Consider the following 15,583-nt stretch of genomic DNA (forward strand, 5'->3'; position numbering starts at 1 on the left):
ATTTGCACTTTTGATATAAACATACTCACAACTGACTTAATGCCATCTTTCAGACTTTCGACATTGCCATAGAATATAGGACTAGCGAATCTGATTATTTTAATTCCTTCTGGTTCATCAACCTTTGAAAAACAAAATACTTGCATGAATATGTAACTACTATATTTTATTACAGTGGCGGGGAATCTTTTTTCCTGCCAAGGGTCATTTGGATATTTATAGCATCATTCCCAGGCCATATAAAATTATCAACTTAAATATGATCCTGCTATATTTGGTCAAACGTTTAAAGGGGTGTTCTGAAGGCCAAAGACATTTTAATCTAAATCTCTATCTTTTTAGTGCCGTAATCTAAATTAATTTCTAATATACTTGCATAAAAATTCCATACCGTTCCCTAACTACATTATCTAACTGTAATTGTACTTTTTTCCCTATTTCCTGTGTGATGATGCTTCGTTTGAGAATCCCAGTGCATGCTGGGATACTCAAACAAAGCATCATCAGAGCAGGAGGCAGAGGCTGCGATCACTGTCACAGCCTCTGCCCCCTCCCTGAAACGAAGCGTCATCAGAGACGCTAGTTTCAGGGGCTGGGCTAGTCCCTGCCTGCTGTTACTGTGCGATGTGCACAATGACACTGTGCTCTGTGTTGCTGGTTCAGACCAGTAGTAACGAGCTAGCAACAGAGCAGCACGCACTGTCACTTGCGGGCACAGCACTTGTCTCTGAACGCTGGGTATCCTGACATCATGCACTGACACTATGCGCTGCTCTGTTGACGGCTTGTTACTATTGATCTGAGCTGCACGCTGTGGTTGTGCACATCACACAGTGACAGCACGCAGGGATTAAAATTACTTTGATCTTTGGTCCACCCCTTTAATTAACTCACCCCTAATGCGATGGTGAGGCGCGTGATTCTTGGCGGTATTAATGATGTTGCTATTCGCAACTCCTTTTACAAGTTTGTGTAGGTCAGTCTGCAGCACAGTTGACACTTTGCAATAGTAAGTTTTGAAAAGAGCTGCTCACAGCAGTAAGTTGTACTGAACACAGATGTATATTTCAATGCATGTCTCCTTAAAGTGAAAAATTCATCACGGCTCATGTAACATTATAGAATTCAAGCAGTGGGTCCTCTGCTGTATACATCACATAGGATACACTGATACTGCTGTATACACATCACATAGGAAGCTGCTGTGGTGCCATTCTATGAGGACAGAATTAGTGCGCTCTGCGCTTCTACCTGAAATGTATGCAGCAGTTGCAGTGTCTCCTATTTGATGTTTGCAGCAGTCGCAGTGTCTCCTATTTGATGTATATGAAGCATAGTTTTAATGTATCATATGTGATGTATAGATAGCAGTCTCATTGTCTCCTATTTTATGTATCCAGCAATTGCAGAATCTCCTATGTGATGTGTAAATACAGCAGTCTCAGGGTATCCTGTGTGATGCATATACAGTGGGTACGGAAAGTATTCAGACCCCTTTAAATGTTTCACTCTTTGTTTCATTGCAGCAATTTGGTAGATTCTAAAAAGTTCATTTTTTTCTCATTAAAGTACACTCTGCACCCCATCTTGGCTGAAAAAAAAACTGAAATGTAGAAATTTTTGCAAGTGTATTAAAAAAAAACATGAAATATCACATGGTCATAAGTATTCAGACCCTTTGCTCAGACACTCATATTTAAGTCAAATGCTGTCCATTTCCTTGTGATCCTCCTTGAGATGGTTCTACTCCTTAATTGGAGTCCAGCTGTGTTTAATTAAACTGATAGGACTTGATTTGGAAAGGCACACACCTGTCTCACAGTGCATGTCAGACCAAATGAGAATCATGAGCTTAAAGGAACTGCCCAGGGAGCTCAGAGACAGAATTGTGGCAAGGCACAGATCTGGCCAAGGTTACAAAAGAATTTCTGCATTACTCAAGGTTCCTAAGAGCAAAGTGGCCTCAATAATCCTTAAATGGAAGAAGTTTGGGACCACCAGAAGTCTTCCTAGACCTGGCCATCCAGCCAAACTGAGCAATCATGGGAGAAGAGCCTTGGTGAGATAGGTAGAGAAGAACCCCAAGATCACTGTGGCTGAGCTCCAGAAATGCAGTAGGGAGATAGGAGAAAGTTCCACAAAGTCAACTATTACTGCAGCCCTTCACCAGATGGGCCTTTATGGCAGAGTGGCCCGACAGAAGCCTCTCCTCAATGCAAGACATATGAAAGCCCACATAGAGTTTGCTCAAAAACACATGAATGACTCCTATACTATGAGAATTAAGATTCTCTGGTCTGATGAGACAAAGATAGAACTTTTTGGTGATAGTTCTAAGCGGTATGTGTGGAGAAAACCAGGCACTGCTCATCACCTGCCCAATACAATCCCAATAGTGAAACATGGTGGTGGCGGCAGCATCATGCTATGGGGATGTTTTTCAGCTGCAGGGACAGGTCAACTGGTTGCAATTGAAGGAAACATGAATGCGGCCAAGTACAGAGATATCCTGGATGAAAACCTCTTCCAGAGTGCTCTGGACCTCAGACTTGGCCGAAGGTTCACCTTCCAACAAGACAATGACCCTAAGCACACAGCTAAAGTAACAAAGGAGTGGCTTGAGAACAACTCTGTGACCATTCTTAACTGGCCCAGCCAGAGCCCTGACCAGAACCTAATTGAGCATCTCTGGAGAGACCTGAAAATGTCTGTCCACAAACGATCACTATCCAACCTGACGTAACTGGAGAGGATCTGCAAGGAAGAATGGCAGAGAATCCCCAAATCCAGGTGTGAAAAACTTGTTGCATCATTCCCAAGAAGACTCATGGCTGTACTAGCTCAAAAGGGTGCTTCAACTCAATACTGAGCAAAGGGTCTAAATATGTATGACCATGTGATATTTCAGTTTTTCTTTTTTAATAAATTTGCAAAAATTTCTACATTTCTGGTTTTGTCAAGATGGGATGCAGAGTGTACTTTAATGAGAAAAAATGAACTTTTTAAAATTTACCAAATGGGTGCAATGAATCAAAGAGTGAAAAATTTAAAGGGGTCTGAATACTTTCAGTACCCATTGTATAGCAATCATCCTGTGTGATGCATATATAGTAATCATCCTGTGTGATGTATGTATAGCAGTCTTAGTGTATCCTATATGATGTATAAACAGCAGCCTCAGTGTCTCCCATGTAACATCCCTGGCGGTGTGCTTGCATAGTGCACCACCTCCCACTATGCAAGACAGCAATCTTACCCATGAGTCCAGCCTACAAACCTTGCTCCAATTCATGCTGTGTGCATGTCTCTTGTTTGATTGCTTAGGGCGGCGGCCTGGTTACTTCCTGATTCTTATAGCTGCTGTGGGCGCGCACCTAATGCGTCCCCAGCCTATTGCTGTGAGTCACTGGATATTTAACCCCCCTCCACCCAGAAGGAGGAGCCTGAGCAACACCTTCACTCAGTTTGTCTTTGCAACTGAATTGCCAGGTCCTGGCCTGTATCTTGTCTGTTTCCGCCACTCTGGGGGCTGCATACCCAGACCTGTTATCTCTGACTTCTAGTCTGTTTCCGCCACTCTGGGGGCTGCATACCCAGACCTGTTATCTGTGACTTCTAGTCTGTTTCTGCCACCCTGGGGACTGCATACGCAGGCCTGTTATCTTGTCTGTTTCCGACACTCTGGGGGCTGTATACCCAGGCCTGTTATCTCTGACTTCTAGTCTGTTTCTGCCACTCTGGGGGCTGTATACCCAGGCCTGTTATCTTTCACTTCTAGTCTGTTTCCGCCACTCTGGGGGCTGTATACCCAGGCTCGTTCTTGTATCTCGTTGCAGTAGCAGTTCCTGTCTGAATTGTATCCTACCCTGTTACCTGTTTGTCTCTATGTCCGTACCTTCCCCTTTCCTGCAGCATCTGAACCTGCACCTAACTTCAACTCGTTGTCTCTGTACTTCTGTTTGCAAGTGGACACAAAACTCACTACTTCATAGTAAGTACCTTGTGTGTATTTGGTTCTGCTTGTCCCTTTTCCCTTCCTCCGTATCTACTTCCTGTGTTCTAGCCATCTCCCTGTATTTTCCAGTCTGTTCCATGTGAACAGAGCCCTGTCCTCTCTGCCTGCATCTTCAGCCCTGTTCGGCTCTGCTTGCTCACCGCGCCAGCGGTTTCTCTCTGCTCTGACTTGCCCACCGCTCCGGCGGCTTCTCTCTGCTCTGCCTTGCTCACCGCGCCTGCGGTTTCTCTCTGCTCTGACTTGCCCACTGCCCCGGCGGTTTCGCTCTGCTCTGCCTTGTCCACCGCACCTGCGGTTTCGCTCTGCTTTGCCTTGTCCACCGCACTTGCGGTTTCGCTCTGCTCTGCCTTGTCCACCGCACCTGCGGTTTCGCTCTGCTCTGCCTTGTCCACCGCACCTGCGGTTTCGCTCTGCTCTCCTTGTCCACAGCACCTACGGTTTTGCTCTGCTCTGCCTTGTCCACCGCACCTGTGGTTTCGCTCTGCTCTGCCTTGTCCACCGCACCTCGGTTTCGCTCTGCTCTGCCTTGTACACCGCACCGGCGGTTCCTCTCTGCTCTGCCTTGACCACTGCTCCGGTGGTTCCTCTCTGCTCTACCTTGTCCACCACTCCGGCAGTTTCGCTCTGCTCTGCCTTGCCCACCGCACCTGCGGTTTTCGCTCCGCTCTGCTTGCTCACTGCACCGGCGGTTCCTCTCTGCTCTGCCTTGTCCTCCGCTCCGGCGGTTTCGCTTTACTCTGCTTGTCTACTGCATCTGCGGCTCTGTTCCTGTCTCCCAGTCTGTACTGGACCCTATCCAGCCTGCGCTCCAACCTGCTAGTACCTCCCTGTCTGCACTCCAGCCGTACTTGCCAGTATCTCCCTGTCTGCACTCCAGCCGTGCTTGCCAGTACCCACCTGTCCACATACCAGCAATGCTTGCCAGTGCCCACCTGTCTGCATACCAGCCGTGCTTGCCAGTGCCCCCCTGTCTGCATACCAGCTGTGCTTGCCAGTACCCCTTGTCTGTATACCAGCCGTGCTTACCAGTATCCACCTGTCTGCATACCAGCCGTGCCTGCCAATACCCACCTGCCTCTATGTCAGTCTAACTTGCCTGTTCCTGCATTCCCCAGTGTGGGTCAACAGGTGTGACCGGGTCTGACCTGGAGTAGCACCTGGTCCCTCTGCTCGGTTCTTCCTTGGTTCACGGAGTCGACTGAGCCGCTGTGCGACCTTGGTCGGATCGGGTTGATACTTAGTTACGCCCCTCCAGGCACTCCTCGGATCATGGTACAGTGGGATCACTAATCACGCTCACGCCAGTCAGTCCGGGCGCGAGCATAACATTCCATATGATGTGTACAGCAGGCTCAGTGTCTCCTATGGTGTTATAAACGTGTACACACACACGGTAACGAAAAAAGGGAAGTTCAACCACAGGGAGAAGCCACACCTACACCCTATTGGTCCCTGTACAGACTAGAAAGGCCCTAGCCGCACAACTAAAAACACCTCGGACCTAACTCCTTAAAAGGCCGTTGATGGGTCCCTTCTTCCTCCTAAGGAACCAGAGGGGAGGCAGCAACACACTGCAAACAAGGGAAGAGGAAAGTGTAAAGTAAAATACGAAAACCCAGGGTGAGAAAGTAAAGCAAGTTCATATTAAGTATTAAGGGGAAACTAAAGAGAACCAAAATAAAAGGGAGAAGTGACCTCCCAGAAACTTAACAGTGATAAAAGGAAAAGGTGCTGATTAGGCAAGCAAACACACTCACTGCAGGAATACAGCTGGAGTTTATCAAACAAGTTAAACCCCTTAGCTGAGGGCTGGAACTCCTGGATACACATCTACCAAGAGGTATAGCCAGCAAGGAAGTGCAGTGAAGGGTGAATATATAACACCCAACCAAGAATGTGATGGCAAAACAGGAAAATACGAAACACCTGAAGAGAGGCAAACCAAGAAGGGAAAACAAATGTTTGACCAAATATAGCAGGATCATTTTTAAGTTGATGAATTTGTATGGCCCCCAAATTATGTTATAAATATACAAATGGCCCTTGGCAGAAAAAAGCAGTGTCAAACAGACAAAGATATCGCCAAAAGAGTATGCCAGTCACAGATTTCCTTTAAGGTGCCACCCTACATTGGCTGCCAAAAGGAACATCTCTCAAGCCCTCTTAAATTCCTATTTACTTGAGGCTTCCAAAATTTTAAAGCTTGTAAGACATCTGCCCTAAATGTGCAAGGCTTGAAAAAGTTCCAGTGACAACATAATTATACACAAAGATTTACAGTCGTTTCCCTGAAATGCATTTTTCCTGGTAGGCATTGGTCCAGACCACGGGAACATTCAGCCTAAGTAGCAATATGCAATGACTTCACTAATTTTCTCTATGTTAATAAGGGATACAATTAAAAGTCATTTTCTACATACATTTCTGTAGTTCTGGATATCTTTATAAATATCCGTACCAGGAATATTTCCAAGAGAACTGTATGATGGACTGAAAAAGAGAAACAGAATTGAATATATTAAAGGGAACCCGTCATGTTCCCAAATACTACTATCCTGCAGATTAATAGCGTTTTAAAGCTGTGCTGCCCCCACACTAAAAGCAGGGCTACCCGGAGGCAATGAACTTTATTCCTCTCAGCAGCCTCTGGCTTTCAATCATAGATGTCGCTATTAATCTGCAGATATGGGATTAATCTGCAGGTTAATAGCGTTCTAAAGCTGCTCGGCCGCTGCACTGAAAGCCCGGCTACTAGGAGGAAAAATTCTTTCCGGCAGGCACAGAGAAGCAGCTGGCGCGGCTTTAGTCACTGCTCACTACACAGTGGGTGGCGGCTGTAACCACGCCCTGGCACATTGTCTGACAGCTGTTTCAGCATTAATACACTGCAGAGCCTGCTGTCAGTCAACTGCCAGGATGTGTATTGAGCTGTGACTAAAGCCGCGCCGGCTGCTTCTCTGTGCCTGCCGGAAGGAATATTTCCTCCTGGTAGCCAGGCTTTCATTGCAGCGGCCGAGCAGCTTTAGATCGCTATTAACCTGCAGATTAATCCCATATCTGAAGGTAATAGCGACTGAGGACATGATAGGTTCCCTTTAAAAGCCAAAACAATTCCACAGCAATACTACAAATTGTACCAATGTATTATTATTATTATTATTACATACTACAATATATTATTATTACTATTATTACTTTATTATAGATAATTTACATTATCATAATATTTTCTAATATTTAATCACACCTTAATTAAACAGGATCTCTAAGACCTCCTTCACACATCAGTGTCTAAACACGCATGTGAAAAAATGGTACTGGTGTCATCAATATTTTGGATCAGTGTGTCATCTGTGTGTTCGTTTTTACCGTGGCCATCAGTGCTTTTCCAGTATGGTTAAAGAAATTACAAAGCTTCTCCTATACTTTGCAATGTTAAACATGGACGGCATACATACAGCACATGAAAATGTATATAGCACCATAGGTTATAATGGGTACATGTGGTGTCCCTGAAAAAAACGGATTCCACGCGTACTGGAAGCATGGACATGTGACGTCATAACATATTTACTTTCTTAAAACGGAATGTATCATAAAAGAACAGATACTGAGGCATATATTTTTAATCTGTTTTTATCCAGTGTTATCTGCCTCCAGCTTTATATTCTAATAGAGATGTTACCTTTTCTTGTAATACTGACTGTGATAATAATGAGGTGACTACCGTTTTTTTGGACAATAAGACACAAAAATTTGGGAGGAAAATGGGGATGTGTCTTATAGTCCGAATGTAGTTACCAGGGGGGCAGCGGCAGTGGAGCGGGGTCACAGGAGGCAGGGTCACTGCTGCACGAAGCCGGCGGCGGCAAGAGTGGGGTGATGCTGCGGGCCCTGGGCTGGGAAGAAGGGGTGATCCCGGCGGGGAAAGGCTGCAGGCCATGGGCTTGGTGGTGAGGCAGGAGCAGAGTCCTCTCTCTTTACATTTATTTTCCGGCAGTGGGCTTCAGGAAAATGGCCGCCGGAGGTGCCGCATGCGCAGATTTAGATCTCGGCTTGTCATTGATCTTGACTCGGTTTGCAGCCACATTCCAAAGCCATACTGATAGGGAATGTAGATTGTGAGCCCCATTGTGGACAGTGACGATGATCTCTATAAAGCTCTGTGGAATTAATGGCGCTATATAAGTGAGTAAAATAAATAATATCTTTCTCTTTTTCTTTCTCTTTTGTTTCTATTTATCTCTCTTTCCCTTTTTCTCCCTTTTCTTTCTTACTCTCAATTTCTTCTGATATAAAAAGAAGTAATCAATTTTTTTCATTTGTCATATAATATATTGTTCTTCTTGGTATACTTTGCCAATAACAGAAACTGTCATACTCACTATTGAATACGCAGAATAACAGTAAAAAGTCCAAACAGGATGCCAGCGAGTAATCCCAAATCAATGTCCAAAAGTAGAGAAGCAAAAAATGTGAAAAGCCAGATTGCCTGGAAAGAAACGTGTATATATAATCTTCATGTTCATTGGTTTGTGCCAATAAATAAATTATTCACAGTACAAACCTATGTGCACAAAACAAGGGTTTTACTTACTAGACATTCTGATAAGCATGAGAATTTATAGGCTACCACATTACTGATCCATCACCTAGATCCACCACCAAATTGGATGAGGTCATTAGATGATGTCTTTAGGGGTCTTAAATGTACCCTCTATACAGTATGTAGACGATTCACTGTGGCGGCACATACAAAGTTACTTACTGTTGGATTTTCTATGAATTAAACAGACAAGAAAATTTTGAAACGTTTGCAACTAGTATTATATAGCTATTTTCCCCTATTAGCAGTAACGGGTACCAGACAGATGCTATATAGCACAGGGAGTGATCGCAGCTCCATAGTACAAAGCCACAAGGGCTACCGTGTGCCTCTGTACAGCCCCTGCTGAAATGATCCTACTGTTAGGTTTGCGTCAAGTTCGCTAGTAAGAATTTCCTGAGAGGGAAACCTGGCCTCTAAATTGGTTCAAATATATTCATATATGTTAGTGAAGGGCAATTGTCAGTAAAAATATAACTACTGTAGCAATTTAAGGGAAAAACAATGCTACGAGATAACAGGAAAGAGTAAACAGAATAACAACTTACGGTATCCCACTTGTTTTGTCTCCATAAATGAGGAATATCAGACACTTGCCAGAACATCCCCTTAAGGTTAGCTATAACTATGGCAGCCAAGACCGACTGTAATAAGAAGGAACTCATCTTATCAGTTTATAAGCTACATTACTTCAGTATTTTTAATAAAAAAATGTGTTATTCTACAGTTGAGTTATATAGTTCATCACAAGGCAGTGTAATGCTGAATACAGTGCTGTCCAATGCCATATTCACCATTATTGCCTCGTTTGTACAATTAGGTAAAGGAAAGCAAATTCAAGATACTGTTTTGAAATTAGTATAGAGTTTTATTTAAAGGGAACCTATCACAAGAAAAAACGCTATTAACCTGCAGATATCAGGTTAATCTGCAGGTTAATAGTGTTACTAACCTGCCCTTAGCTGAACACTGCGGGGAGAAAATGAACTTTATTCCCTCCGGTAGCATTCAGGCTTCAGTCACGGGGGCGGCGCGGGTTCAGTTACCGTCCTGAGTATACAGAGTGGCCACTGTAACCGCACCCCCTGCACTGACTGATATTGGTTCTGTATTGGGGTTGGCTGTCAGTCAGTGCTGAGGGCGCAGTTACAGCAGCCACTCTGTATACTCTTGACGGTAACTGAACCCGCGCCGCCCCCGTGACTGAAGCCTGAATGCTACCGGAGGGAATAAAGTTCATTTTCTCTCCGTAGTGTTCAGCTAAGTACGGGCACCGGGCAGGTTAGTAATGCTATTAACCTGCAGATTAACTCCATATCTGCACATCTCCATATCTTCTAGTGACAGGTTCCCTCTAAGTATCACAGAATGGTCGCAGTATACAGTCTCTCCCTTCAGTTGGCTCCACCTTGTACATTCGGATTGGTCACAGACGGACCACCTGGTGTGCATATTGCACTTTGTGTGCTGTGCCGCTACAGGAACCTTTAGACACACCTTGACTCCTATTAGGCTTATTGTGCTCTCCGCTCGTCATCGTGATGCTACCTGCTGTCTGCCAGAGTAGTTTTGGTTGGATTTCCCTGCTGCCTGCTAACTGCTGTCTGGATATATGAATGTGATATAACTTAACCCCTTCCCGACATATAATGTAATGGTATGGGATGTCATATGTCTGGTCCTGTTCTTTGATGCAGACTCAAGAACTGAGCCCGCATCTTTCCCAGCAGATGATCGCTGTGTTATCAAGTGGCTCTAACAATCATGCCCACAGCTGTTGACCTGTTAAATGCTGCTATCAATCTCTGACATCGGCATTTATAGAGTGGTCTGTTGGACACCCAGTCCTAAATGCCTAACGCCCTACCCGCAAAGAGAAAGAAGTGTGCCGATGGTTTGCCATGAAAGGAGGAGGTTTCTGAAGACTTCCATGCCTGTTATACCGATACTCATATGAAAGCCAGCCTGTGGCTGGTGTTTATAGGAGACCATGATTTTTGCTATGTACAACAATACTATGGTATTGTTGTATATAGTACAAGCGATCGTCTGATCACATCATGAAGTACAAAATGCAAATAAAATTTAAAATAAAGAAATCTAAAAAATACATATATACTGTATATATATTGTCCATAAAAGTGCAATATATCAAAATATAAAATTAATGAACTCGATCTGCAAATTACATAATTAAAATGTAATAAAAATGGCAGAATTTAGTTTTTTCGACCTCCACAACACTGCAAAAAAATGCTGTAAGAAACGATCAAAATATATTATCTACTTAACATGGTATCAATGAAAACGTTAGCTAAACGGCACAAAAAGCAAGCCCAAATAGAGTCCCATTGACTGAAAAATGAAAACTGGGAAAATGACAACACAATCAAACTTTGTTTTTTTACTATTTTCTGAAATTTTTTCACCACTTAATCCGTTCAATATTCAGTGATTTTCTGTTTTTTTTTTTTTGTTTTCATTATTTTCTTCCCTTCTTCCAAGAGCCATAACCTTTTTATTTTTCTGACCATTTAGCCATATGAGGGCTTTTTTTTTTTGCGGGTTGTAATTTTAAATTACTCCATTCGTTTTACCATATAGTGTACTGGAAAAGGGGAAAAAAATTCCAAGTGCGGTGAAATTGCAAAAAAAAGTGCAATTCCACAATTGTTTTTTTCTGTATTTTATTTGCCATGTTCACTATATGGTAAAACTGACCAGCCATTATGATTCTCCAGGTCAGTATGAGTGCGCAGATACCAAACATGTATAGTTTATTTTATTTAAGTGGTGAAAAAAATTAGTAAATTTGTAAATAAAATAAATTTGCTGTTGTCGGCATATTCCAAGACCCAAAACGCTTTCATTTTTCAGGATCTAGGACTGTGTGAGGGCTTATTTTTTGCACCCTGATCTGAAGTTTTTAATAATACCATTTTGGAGTAGATACAATGCGATGTTGCCGTGGCCAAAAATAACTTTCTGCCGTTTTGATTTTTTTTTCTCATTATGGCGTTCACGGATCAGATTAATTTACTTTATATTTTGATAAAGTGGACATTTCCGAATGCAGCGATACCAAATACGTGTATTTTTTTATTGTTTTATTTTTAATGGGGCAAAAAGTGAGGGGGGGCTATTTGAACTTTGTTTTTTTATTTTTTTCAGATTTTAAAAAATTATTATTTTTTTTTTTTACTTTATACTGAATTTAATAGTCCCCTTAGTAGACTTGAAGCTGCAATCATCTGATCACTTGTGCTATATGTATAGCAGTGCTTCAGCATGAACGCCGGTTCGTGATGACAGGCACGGGGGTAATCAGCAGACCCCCGGCTGTCATGACCACCCATCAGCGCCCCGCGCTCACATGACGAGGCGCCAATGGGCGGGATGCATAGGCGGGTTATAATGAGGGCAATCTGCGCTACCGCCCGGGGCCCAGGGGCTCCAGGGGGCCCGGGGCTCCGGGGGGTCCATGGCCGGATTGCGCTCATTATAATATGTGCGGCGCCGCTGCACATACCGGCAGTCAGAGGCGGGGGGCCCCTGGACCGCTCCCCCAGCAGCGGCGCACGGCCGCTACTTCTTCTTCGGCCGGGCCAGCACTGCACCTGTTAACTTCCCTGTGTGCTGGCCCGGCCGCGTCACTGCTAGGAGACACGGCCCTGTGCGCGGCCGTGTCTGCTAGTGTGACGTCACGCAGTGGGCGCTGCACTGCTGCACCGAAGAGGAGCTGGAGGACTGGAGCCGAGCCGGGGGATGGTGAGTGTGTGTGTGTGTGAGTGTGTGTGAGTGTGTGTGTGTGTGTGTGAGAGTGTGTGTGAGAGTGTGTATGAGTGTGTGTGTGTGTGTGTGTGAGTGATTGAGTGAGTGTGTGTGTGTGTGTGCAGGCAGATATCATTGTGTGATGTCTGTTTATATGTATTTTTGTGTTTCAAATGTGTTTATGCGTGTATGTACAGTACAGACCAAAAGTTTGGACACACCTTCTCATTTAATGATTTTTCTGTATTTTCATGACTATGAAAATTGTACATTCACACTGAAGGCAACAAAACTATGAATTAACACATGTGGAATTATATACTTAACAAAAAAGTGTGAAACAACTGAAAATTTGTCTTATATTCTAGGTTCTTCAAAGTAGCCACCTTTTGCTTTGATGACTGCTTTGCACACTCTTAGCATTCTCTTGATGAGCTTCAAGAGGTAGTCACCGGAAATGGTCTTCCAACAATCTTGAAGGAGTTCCCAGAGATGCTTAGCACTTGTTGGCCCTTTTGCCTTCACTCTGAGGTCCAGCTCACCCCAAACCATCTCGATTGGGTTCAGGTCTGGTGACTGTGGAGGCCAGGTCATCTGGCATAGCACCCCATCACTCTCCTTCTTGGTCAAATAGCCCTTACACAGCCTGGAAGTGTGTTTGGGGTCATTGTCCTGTTTAAAAATAAATGATGGTCCAACTAAACGCAAACCGGATGGTATAGCATACCGCTGGCAAGATGCTGTGGTAGCCATGCTGGTTCAGTATGCCTTCAATTTTGAATAAATCCCCAACAGTGTCACCATCAAAGCTCCCCCACACCATCACACCTCCTCCTCCATGCTTCACAGTGGGAACCAGGCATGTAGAGTCCATCAGTTCACCTTTTCTGCGTCGCACAAAGACACGGTGGTTGGAACCAAAGATCTCAAATTTTTTCTCATCAGACCAAAGCACAGATTTCCACTAGTCTAATGTCCATTCCTTGTGTTCTTTAGCCCAAACAAGTCTCTTCTGCTTGTTGCCTGTCCTTAGCAGTGGTTTCCTAGCAGCTATTTTACCATGAAGGCCTGATGCACAAAGTCTCCTCTTAACAGTTGTTGAAGAGATGTGTCTGCTGCTAGAACTCTGTGTGGCATTGACCTGGTCTCTAATCTGAGCTGCTGTTAACCTGCGATTTCTGAGGCTGGTGACTCGGATAAGCTTATCCTCAGAAGCAGAGGTGACTTTTGGTCTTCCTTTCCTGGGGAGATCCTCATGTGAGCCAGTTTCTTTGTAGAGCTTGATGGTTTTTGCAACTGCACTTGGGGACACTTTCAAAGTTTGCCCAATTTTTCGCACTGACTGACCTTCATTTCTTAAAGTAATGATGGCCACTCGTTTTTCTTTACTTAGCTGCTTTTTTCTTGCCATAATACAAATTCTAACAGTCTATTCAGTAGGACTATCAGCTGTGTATCCACCTGACTTCTGCACCACACAACTGATGGTCCCAACCCCATTTATAAGGCAAGAAATTCCACTTATTAAACCTGACAGGGCACACCTGTGAAGTGAAAACCATTTCCGGTGACTACCTCTTGAAGCTCATCAAGAGAATGCCAAGAGTGTGCAAAGCAGTCATCAAAGCAAAAGGTGGCTACTTTGAAGAACCTAGAATATAACACATATTTTCAGTTGTTTCACACTTTTTTGTTAAGTATATAATTCCACATGTATTAATTCATAGTTTTGATGCCTTCAGTGTGAATGTACAATTTTCATAGTCATGAAAATACAGAAAAATCTTTAAATGAGAAGGTGTGTCCAAACTTTTGGTCTGTACTGTATATGTCGGTATATGTTTGTGTGTGTGCGTGACTGCGTGCGGCCTCCCGCTGTGTATAGATGATGCCATGCGGCCTCCTGCTGTGTATAGATGGCGCCATGCGGCCTCCTGCTGTGTATAGATGGCTACGTGCGGCCTCCTGCTGTGTATAGATGGCTACGTGCGGCCTCCCGCTGTGTATAGATGGCTACTTGCGGCCTCCTGCTGTGTATAGATGGCTACGTGTGGCCTCCTGCTGTGTATAGATAGCTACGTACGGCCACCTGCTGTGTATAGATGGCTACGTGCGGCCTCCTGCTGTGTATAGATGGCAACGTGCGGCCTCCTGCTGTGTATAGATGGCTACGTGCGGCCTCCTGCTGTGTATAGATGGCTATGTGCGGCCTCCCGCTGTGTATAGATGGCTACGTGTGGCCTCCTGCTGTGTATTGATGGCTAGGTGCAGCATCCTGCTGTGTATAGATGTCTACGTGCGGCCTCCCGCTGTGTATAGATGGCTACGTGCGGCCTCCTGCTGTATATAGATGGCTACGTATGCTCAATATTATGCCATATAATTAATGTAAGGCTATGTGCCCACGATGCAGAAATGCTCCGGATTTTTTTTGAGCGTTTCTGCTCTCCCTGGCAGCGGATTGTACATGTGTTTTTCCTGCCGGGACAAGCGGATGTGAAGCGTTCTTCACATGCATTTCCGCATGCGGGTTGTCAAGCGCTTTCCAAGCGATTTTAGCATCACTTGGAAAAGTACTTGGCAACTTGGTCACACTATATAAATCCATGCAACCAGCATGGATTTATATAGTGTGACCGTAAAAGAATAGTAAAAAAATAAATATATACTTACCTTCTGATGGCCTGCCGACGTCAGCGGTCGCGTGACCCTTCACATGACTAAATGACGTCACCACAGGTCCTTTAGTCTACCGCGAGCTGCCGGCAAGCCAGGATGCATCGGATAAAGACACCGGGGGCCATCAGAATGTAAGTATAATATTTATTTTTTATTTTATTCTTTTTTTAACAGGTTCTATGGTACACGGGTCCGGAGGAGAGTCTCCTCTTCTCCAGACCCGGGTACCATCCGCACATTGAAACGCATGGATTCTGCATGTACAGATGCAGTTATGCGGATTCCATGCGTTCCAATGTGAGTCAATGGCGGCGGAAATGCCGCGCTTCCGCAAAATAATTGGTAGTGCTGCAGATTTTTCCGCAATGATAATCCGCAGCGGAAATTTCCGCAGCATGTGCGGATTATCATTGGGGAACATGGCAGACCTTCTACCAAGCGCTTTTTAAGCGTTTTTGCAGCGGAATTGCCGCTGCGGAAACGCTTAAAAAACGCATAGTGGGCACACAGCC

At 44.4% G+C, this 15,583-nt stretch overlaps 1 protein-coding gene across 11 annotated transcripts in view; it reads right to left on the reverse strand.

The window, feature by feature from the left end:
* Nucleotides 1-15,583, reverse strand: part of LOC141166004 (pendrin-like) — a 254,407-nt gene that overhangs the window by 20,763 nt on the left and 218,061 nt on the right. For all 11 annotated transcript variants that reach the window (XM_073652189.1, XM_073652192.1, XM_073652200.1 and 8 more), the window contains 4 exons: nt 9,170-9,265; nt 8,401-8,507; nt 6,436-6,505; nt 30-122 (listed from right to left, as the gene is read on the reverse strand). In XM_073652189.1, the coding sequence (XP_073508290.1) occupies nt 30-122; nt 6,436-6,505; nt 8,401-8,507; nt 9,170-9,265 (366 nt within the window). The remainder of the gene's footprint in view (nt 1-29; nt 123-6,435; nt 6,506-8,400; nt 8,508-9,169; nt 9,266-15,583) is intronic.

Source organism: Phyllobates terribilis, unplaced genomic scaffold (assembly GCF_046119375.1).
Source record: "Phyllobates terribilis strain yellow unplaced genomic scaffold, ASM4611937v1 Scaffold_11__3_contigs__length_659146591, whole genome shotgun sequence".
In the NCBI taxonomy this organism is placed as follows: domain Eukaryota; kingdom Metazoa; phylum Chordata; class Amphibia; order Anura; family Dendrobatidae; genus Phyllobates; species Phyllobates terribilis.